The following is a 10,000-nucleotide window of genomic DNA, read 5'->3' as shown; positions in this document are numbered from 1 at the left end:
GGGACTATAATACGCGTATTGATTTGTACGATTACAGACGGGGACTATAATACGCGTATTGATTTGTATGATTAAAGGCGGGGACTATAATACGCGTATTGATTTGTATGATTACAGGAGGGGACTACTTCAACTGCGGTCGACAAGGTCAGGACTGCGCTAACGGTCAGACGTGTCAGGCCGACGGCAACTGCGACTGCAAGACTCCGTACAGCGGCCACGACTGTAAACTGCAGAATGGTAAGTGCTGTTCTGGTTAACACATATAATAGTTTCTTGTCATTATTTATATGTTATGGAAGAGGCGGGACGTAGCCCAGAGGTAAAGCGATCGCCTGATGTGCTGTCGGTGTGGAATCGATCCCCATTGGGCTATTTCTCGTTCCAGCCAGTGTACCAAAAGTTTGTTTTGTTTAACGACACCACTAGAGCACATTGATTAAATTATCATCGGCTATTGGATGTCAAACGTTCCAGCCAGTGTACCACGACTGGTATATCAAAGGTTGTGGTTCGTGCTATCCTGTATGTGGGATGGTGCATATGAAAGTCGTTGCTACTAATGGAAAAATGTAGCGGGTTTCCTCTCTAAGACCTGATATGAAAACAGAAAACAAAAAGAAAAGAAAGAAAAACGCGGCCTCTGTGGTATCGTGGTTAAGCCAACGGGAATAAGGCTGGTAGGTACTGGGTTCGCAGCCCGGTACCGGCTCCCACCCAGAGATAGTTTTAACAACTCAATAGGTAGGTGTAAGACCACTACACTATCTTGTCTGTCACTAACCACTAACAACTAACCAACTAACAACTAACCAACTGTCCTGGAGGAACAACCCAGATAGCTGAGGTGTGTGCCCAGGACAATGTGCTTGAACCTTAATTGGATATAAACACGGACATAAGTTGAATTAAAATTAAATGGAACGAGTAGCGGGTTTTCTCTCTAAAGAGTATATCAAAATTACAAACTCTCTGTATCTCTGTCTCTCTGTCTCTCTGTCTGTCTGTCTATCTGTCTGTGCGTTTATCTGTATGTCTGTCTGTTTTGTATCCCTCACCCTCCGCGCGCCAATGACACTGATTTGTAAATATGTTTACAGGTGAGAAGTGCACATCTCTGGGTACCAGTGATATTGGTTTATAATTGTCTAAACTGACGAGATGGCTAACTATTTTACCTGTACCAGTGATATTTGTTTGTAATTGTCTAAACAGAAGAGATGGTTAAATCTTTTACCTGTACCAGTGACTCAGATTTGTAAATATCATTACAGGTGAGAAAGACAACTCTCTTTTGTACCAGTAACTGATTTATAATTTATTGTTACAGATACCAATGGTAAACCCCCGTGTACCAGTGTTACTGATTCGTGTGGCTCCGATGGCGGTCTCTGCTATAACAATGGAGGAGATAAGGCCTGTCACTGTCCACCTGCCTCGTTCGGAGCTCACTGTGAACACAAGCGATGTGAGTTTACACTTATCTCCCTTAAACTACACAGCCCGGTACAGGTTTACCGACTTCTCTCTCACTAATCACTAACAACTACCCATTAGTCTTAACAAACTAATTTTGAATTTGCGATTTTTAATTATTAAATTTAAATGTTTTAAATAGACACTTAAAAATGAACATTTAAAACATTACTTTATATATAAATGTAGGTTTGATTGGATAGTTCTGACAATCTGTATAATTTATTTTCAAACGAGTCTTTATAAATTAAATGAGATATCTTTTAGAAACTTCGAATTTATAATTGGTTTAAAATTAAATTTAAAAGTTTTAAACCGAAATTTAAGATTGAAAATTTAAAAGTTTATCTTCTCCTATAGGTTCCATTGGATAGTTCTGACACTCTGTAGGGTCATTTTCAGGGTCAGTATTTACAAACTAATAGAGATATATTTGGGAAATGTTGAATTTGTGAGTTAAAGTTAAATGTTTTAAATAGAAATTTAAAAATGAAAATTTTAAAGTATATCTTGTTCTCGAGGTTAGATTGAATAGTTCGGAAACTTATAATTATTTCCAGGGGCACCCTTCACAAATATTAGAGAGATATTTTGTGAATTCTTAATTTGTGAATTTAAAAAAAAAAAAATTTAAACTTTTAAATATAAATTTAACAATGCAAATTTAGAAGTCTATCTTTTTCTATAGGTTTCATTGGATAGTTCTGAAACTGTGTATACTTATTTTTAGGGGAGTTTTTACAAACAATCTGAGTTATATTTTGGAAATTGTGAATTTGTCCTTTTTTAATAAAAAAATTGTAATTGAAGTTTCAAAATGAAAATTTAAAGGTTTATCTTCTCCTTTAGGTTTGACTGCATAGTTCTAAAACTTCACAAAGTAATAGAGAGATATTTCGGACATTTTTAATATTTCGTATTATTTGTTTTTAATTTACATTAAATATTAGTAAGACTCTTCGCGTTTTAATTTGGTAGATCTGAAACTTGGTATTATGAATGACTTCAGCACTATCCACCAACTAATCCTGTGATATCTTGGAGTTTAGAATTTTTGAATTCGTATTTAATTTTAAATATTTAATAAACAATTGAGCATTGAAAAATTTAACGTTTTTATTATTTATCATCTTCTATTGAGAAAATTGAAAATTAAATGCATGCATTGCATTGAAAATGAAATGTGATGATAATATATTTTGTACTTTGAATTACTTGCCCACAAAACATTAGGTCCAAATAGTTTCATTTACTAATATATTATCAATTTAATTGTATGAGAAAGCCTATATAGATTCATATTTGTAAACAGAAAATCTTAAACATCACATATAATATATATTTTTATAATTTTGTATATCATACTATTTGTATATAACTTTTATGTGATACTGTAAGACAATGATTCAAGGCTCCCCAACCTTGACATTGCCTATGATCTGGGGGTAATAAAAAAAAAAAAAAAAAAATCTTAAACATATATATGTATGTATATATATATATATATATTATCAAGTTATATTATTTCAAAATCCAATAATGGTGATCGACAGGTTACACATGACGTCACAGTCCGAATTTAAATCTCTATATTGAAAATGTGTATTATATTTTGCCTCACATATTGTTAATAAAACCAGTGGGTTTTTTTTTTTTTTATCAATGGCAACAGTACAATTTTGACATTATTGAGTTATTGTGCAAAATTATATGTGGAATTGATTATTTTGTAGTTATGTATTATAATGGCATGCAAACAAATAACAAAATACAACACTTCGAACTTTGAAAATACATGTTTAAATGGCTTTGTCATTTAGTTTAATGTATCACTATAAAATCATGTTCAGAGATACGGCCTTGATCATGTATTCCGTGTTTGTCATTCAGATTTATGTAGCACTATAAAATTACGTACTAATTGTACAATGATAGTTTTCAGTTATGTGTTTTAGGAAGAACTATACGTCTGTATTAATAGTACTGAAGTAGTTTTCAGTTCACATGTTTTATGTAGCACTATAAAATTCTGTATATAGTACATAGATAGTTTTCGGGTAATGTGTTTTAGGTGGAACTATAACAGTCTGTATTAATAGTACTGAGGTAGTTTTCAGTTCACGTGTCTTATGAAGCACAGCGATATACTGTATTAATAGTACTAAGGTAGTTTTCAGTTCACATGTATAAAATCCTATATTAATAGTGCATAGTTTTCTGTTAATATGGTTTGGTTAGAACTATAAGAGTTTGTTTTAATAGTACTGAGGTGGTTTTCGGTTCACATGTTTTAAGTAGCTCAAACAAATTCTGTATTAATAGTACATATATAGTTTTCAGCTAATTTGTTTTAGACAGAACTATAAGAGTCTGTAGTAATAGTACTGAGGTAGTTTTCAGTGCATATGCTTTAAGTAGCTCTATAAAATTATGTATTAATAGTACAGATGTAGCTTTTAAGTCACGTTTTACGGTAAAACTATAAGAGTCTGTATTAACAGTACGAAAGTAGTTTTCAGTTCACGTTTTTGTTTTGATAGCACTATGAGACACTGGATTAATAGTACAGAAATAGTTTTCGGTCACGAGGTTTAGGTAGCACTATGAGATAATTAATAATACAGAAATAGTTTTCACACCAGGTATTTGGGATCAGGCTAAAACGGCACCACTACGAAAACGGAACAGTTTTCGTTGGCGAAAAGGGAACCAATTTGGCTATAACGGCACTTCAATGTTTTGTCTAAAACAGAACTTTAATTTTTTTTTTTTATTAATAATTTTTTTCAATTTAGGCCTAACAGTTCAAAGATCGATGCATTGCGTTATGTCTGATCCGAACATCCACTCCGTCCCTGAGATACTTAAAATAGTCCGTCCCTTCCTCCTACAAATATGTTGGGGTTTTTGTAAATAATATCAGTTTTGTTTGACATAAAATAAAAGTAAAAGTCTTTTGGAAATGAAAAGATAATACTATTTCTGTGTTCAAATTAGAAAAATAAATAACTTGTAGTTAATTTCAAGTATGAAAAAAGGCGTTTCCTGTCATTGTTTGAAACTCGCCCCCAAAACCAACTAGCACCCTACCGACTCGCCCCAGTGACGATATAACGTTTGTTTTGTTTACAACACCAATAGAGTACCTTGATTTATTAATCATCGGTTATTAGATGTCAAACATCGTATTAATTGTACACTGCTAGTTTTCAGCTCATGTGTTTTAGGTAGAACTATAGTAGTAGTACTACGGTAGTTTTCAGTTCACATGTTTTACATATGACTATAAAATTCTGTATTAATAGTACATATATCATTTTCAGTTAATGTGTTTTAGGTAGAACTATAAAAATCTGTATTAACAGTACTGAAGTATTTTTCAGTTCACGTGTTTTATGTAGCACAATGAAATACTGTATTAAATGTACACAAATAGTTTTGAGACCATGTATTTTATGTAGCACTATGAGATACTGTATTAATAGTACAGAACTAGTTTTGAGATCGCGTGTTTTAGGTCGCACTATGAGATACTGTATTAATAGTACAGAACTAGTTTTCAGTTCAGATGTGTTATGTAGCACTATGAGATACTGTATTAATAGTACAGAAATAGTTTTGACATCGCGTGTTTTAGGTAGCACTATGAGATACTGTATTGATAGTGCAGAACTAGTTTTCAGTTCAGATGTTTTATGTAGCACTATAAAATTATATAATAAATAGTACACAGATAGCACTTCCTATATCCCTGTTCAGCTAAGGTCAAGCCACCGCGATCCTGTTGTGCAAAACGTGCTGTCACTGCGATTTGACATTTGTAAGAATGCAGGCATGCCTTGTGACAAAATGGTCTCAATTACTGATATAAAGCCAAATAAAAAAAGAAAGAAAGAAGTGTTTTATTTAACGACGCACTCAACACATTTTATTTTTACGGTTATATGGCGTCAGACATATGGTTAAGGACCACACAGATTTTGAGAGGAAACCCGCTGTCGCCACTACATGGGCTACTCTTCCGATTGGCAGCAAGGGATCTTTTATTTGCGCTTCCCACAGGCAGGATAGCACAAACCATGGCCTTTGTTGAACCAGTTATGGATCACTGGTCGGTGCAAGTGGTTTACACCTACCCATTGAGCCTTGCGGAGCACTCACTCAGGGTTTGGAATCGGTATCTCGATTAAAAATCCCATGCCTCGACTGGGATCCGAACCCAGTACCTACCAGCCTGTAGACCGATGGCCTGCCACGACGCCACCGAGGCCGGTATAAAGCCAAATAGGACGGAAATTACTAACTATATTTTGTGAAAGTGATATCAGTTAATACGAGCATGAGGTCTATGAAATTATTTTCAACAATATTCACAAATGTTTATCTGTTTCCGATACTCCATTACAGTTACAAAAGAAAATTACTGCATTAGAAGTGTTTGTAATACTACAGATATGGCTGTGAAGAACAAGGATTTTTTTTTTTTTTATAATTTTAATGGAAATAGTATCGAGGTTGTTTCATATTATAGATATTTAGGTATTATATTTACACCAAAACTAATATGGACTAACCCCCAAACTTGTCTTGCAGCAGAAGGTAAAAAGTAAACTGGGCTACCAGGTTATAAAATCTAGTAGGCCACAATAAAAATTGGCAGTCCCATAACTATAATAATTGGTTTTTGAAAAGAGAGAAATCATTTATTTTTATTGAAACATGTTGTTGTAGGTTGGGTGTTATATACTGTGAAATATACACTTATGAAAACTACAATATAGCCCTTAATGAACAATAAAAGTATTTTGTTTAAATCTAAACAGAATCTGGGGGTATTGCCAATTTATCATTCATAAGTATGTTTTTAAATGTACTTGTCCGGTGGACTAGTGAAAAGTTCTACTTTTTTCTGTAACTGATTAATAATGTTTGGATAAAGTTAAAACCTGATAAAAAAGTAATATCCAGAAATATTCAAAACTACAACATTAATATGTGACCGCACGAAGTGTCTGATATGTGGCATATGCAGATGATTTATTTTATTCTCGCCAAATTAAGTATGGAGCAAAAAGCAAAAAAAAACCCAACAACACAAAAAAAACACAAAAACCCCCCACAAAAAACCCAACAACCCTACCTACGTACCCATATTTGAAACTACAGGTCGGAAATGGGCAAGACTAAATATTTTTAAGGATTGCCTCAAAGGAAGGATAAATGTGGTATGAAAAAAATCTAACCACCACCACCAAAAACCGTCCTATTCTACCATCAGTAACTTGTTTGGTACGATTCCAGAAACACACAATAGTATTTTGTTCAATTATTATTATTATTATTATTATTATTAGGCCTAATCTCGTAATGATGTCTTACAAAATATTATTGAAACGTGTAGAATTGTCTGCTAATCGTACGAGTCGCATATTTTAATACTTAAAATGGTTGTAACAATCTTCCATAGGTGTCATTTTGAAGAATCATAACAAAACGTGCCTTTATTCCACAACAATAGCGGTTTTTATTGATGACAATAGACTTGTAAATGCCGTAAGCCAATTATCCCAGACAGGGGATCAATCGCCACGTCTGTGACAAGGTTAGATGTCATTTTAAGCGAGGGATCGCGCAAAGCTATAGTAAACGAAGAGAGAAATTTAAATACATTTTTTTTTTTTTAAAGAAAGATTAATATTTTTAACATTGAAAATATTCGTCAATTTATACACTTCTTTAACATAATAATATATAGATATTGATTTTGTAAGCAATAATCTGACAATTGGCATAGGTAGCCTGGAAGGATATAAACCGCGACTGAGTTATGGTTTAGTTGGGTTGTCATGCCACGAGCTGAACAGTTCAGGCCCTTTTAAGGGCCCTATGGGCAACCTAGGGAGACATTTCAACGCCATCTAGGTCCCCTTAACGAGCAACTCTCGGCTTACTAAATTCCAAAACTATATACGTAGCTCCCTTCGTTACTATTTAGGCGGACCGTTCAAAAATGCGCCTAATTTCCGTCTCATAAATGCGCACTATTTCTCTTTGGACTCATCCTTTGGGACTCAAAATTCCATAGCACCAAACCACCCCTCCGTCTGGCAGTGCAGGCGCCCCCCCCCCCCCTTCACCCTCCCCACCCCTTTCCTGTCCTGGACGGAGGAAGCGGCTGAGGCCGACACCTGCGTCCAGGACAGCTTGCTCTGAATGTGCACGTTAAACTTTCTGACCTGACCTGACCTATGGTTTAGTTTAGACTTCAGTTGGTGACAAATAGTTTTGATCATCCCAGGCGTTAGCTGGGGGCGAGATTTAGCCCAATAGTAAAGCGCTCGCTTGATGCACGGTCGGTTTGGGATCGAACCCCGTCAGTGGGCCCATTGGGCTATTTTTCGCTTCAGTCAGTGCACCACGACTGGTACACCAAAGGCCGTGGTATGTGCTATCCTGTCTATGGGATGGTGCATATAAAAGATCCCTTGCTGCTAATCGAAAAGAGTAGCCCATGAAGTGGCGACAGCGGGTTTCCTCTATCAATATCTGTGTGGTCCTTAACCATATGTCCGACGCCATATAACCGTAAATAAAATGTGTTGAGTGCGTCGTGAAATAAAACATTTCCTTCCTTCCCAGGCGTTAGCTATAAGTAGGCGTCAAAACAACGGGTTGTGTTGTCGACTGGCATAAATGTCTACGAACAGAATACCCATGACCCAAATGCAAATTCCATAACTTTCCAAGATTCCCATGACCCGTATGAAGCCTGTATATCTGGTCATTGAAGTACATACACTTATTTGTATCAGTCCGCTATGTTAATAAATCCTACTGCTGACAAATATACCCCTTCATTTCACTAAATCATATTGCGCAATCGCCGCCTGTGGGTCGGACAAGGAGAGCCAAGACTTGTGGCAGCAGAGAGCGCGCACATGAAAGGTGGAATTTCAGACACCGATTAATTAAACGTCTTGTTGATTGTGGAGTGATTGGACATGCCAAAACATTTAGTAGACCAGCGGACTACCGGATTTAGACAACTGGTAGTCCGAGTGAGAAATCGGTAGCCAAAACACCCCGAACTATAGCTAAGGTCGAGCCCTGATAGAGATATCAAAATAAATGTGGTGATAGTCCTTGTAAAGATCTAATTAAGATATCTGATGCTATGGTAACTTCAATTTTATGTTATGGTTCAGAAGTATGGGGTACATGTTACTATATAATTATTGAAGATGTCCAGATTAAAATGTTTAATTGTTTTTATTTGGGGTTTTTTAATTAGGGAAACACCAGTAATGTTATGGCTTTAGGTGAATGTGGTAGAGCACCTTTATAGCTTATTTATACTACTAGAGCTATTAAGTATTGGTGTAGGATATTACAACTGAATTAAAATCGTTATAAAATGTTACGGACACATGACGAAGCAGGACGTACTACATGGGTGATCTATATTAAAAATATTCTTTTTAGATAAGGATTTGTCTATGTTTGGATTGCTCAGGATGTTGGAAATGCAAAATTGTTTATAGTTAAATTGAGACAACGATTGTTCGATAACCTTCAACAAAATTAATGTAGTTACTAATCTATCTAGTACTTTTTTATTATAAGATTTATAAGTCTTTGTTAAATGTAAAATGGTATCTCGGTGCTGGAGTGTCGTTAAACATTAATTATTTTTTAAATTAATTAATTAATTCTTTCTTTATTAATATGTAAGTTGGTTAGTAAATTGGTATAATTGTGAAAAGTCACCACAGACTTAATATGTTACACATAAACGAGAGAGAGAGAGAGAGAGAGAGAGAGAGAGAGAGAGAGAGAGAGAGAGAGAGAGAGAGAGGAGAGAGAGAGAGAGAGAGAGAGAGAGGGAGGGAGGGAGGGAGGGAGAGAGAGAGAGAGAGAGAGAGAGAGAGAGAGAGAGAGAGAGAGAGAGAGAGAGAGAGAGAGAGAGAGAGAGAGAGAGAGAGATATGCAGAATCATATATACAGAGTGAGTGAGATGAACATTTACCTTTAATTTAATTTTAAATTTGATTATGGTCCCTTATTTAATTTTTTTGACTAAGGTCAGGTACGTCACTAATTAACAAATGTAAATAACAATTAAACATATAATCAAGGAATATATTACAGTATTTTACTTCATTCACTTGCGACTGTTTACAAGTGCAAGGCATTGTGCTTCTTTGTCCATATGTCATGTTTGTCCCGCATCACTAACCCTGTTTAAGGTTTGCATTTACCATAGTTTGACCGAAGTATTTTTTCGTGCTGGGGTGTCATTCATTCATTCATTCATTCATTCCTGTGTATCTTGGAGTAATATATACAAGCTTTCGATGTAGTAACTTTAGACTTGCTGTTGACCAAGGAAGATATAATATTAACATAGCCTACACCGAAAGACTGTCCATATTGTCTTGATCATGGATTGCGCTGTATCGACAATGAACCCCATGGTTTGCTTGTATGTAAAAGTTATGATGATAAACAATAATTAATTGCAAAC

At 35.1% G+C, this 10,000-nt stretch overlaps 1 protein-coding gene across 1 annotated transcript in view; it reads left to right on the top strand.

Moving 5' to 3' along the window:
• Positions 1–2,339, top strand: part of LOC121389825 (EGF-like domain-containing protein 2) — a 14,599-nt gene extending 12,260 nt beyond the window's left edge. The window contains exons 3-5 of the mRNA XM_041521474.1: positions 118–240; positions 1,331–1,468; positions 2,326–2,339. Of these exons, the coding sequence (XP_041377408.1) occupies positions 118–240; positions 1,331–1,468; positions 2,326–2,339 (275 nt within the window). The remainder of the gene's footprint in view (positions 1–117; positions 241–1,330; positions 1,469–2,325) is intronic.
• Positions 2,340–10,000: the final 7,661 nt, after the last annotated feature.

The sequence above is a fragment of the Gigantopelta aegis genome, chromosome 15, assembly GCF_016097555.1.
Source record: "Gigantopelta aegis isolate Gae_Host chromosome 15, Gae_host_genome, whole genome shotgun sequence".
Classification (NCBI taxonomy): Eukaryota; Metazoa; Mollusca; class Gastropoda; order Neomphalida; family Peltospiridae; genus Gigantopelta; species Gigantopelta aegis.
Note: the sequence above shows the minus strand (reverse complement) of the source record. Positions and strands in the feature narration are given on the sequence as shown.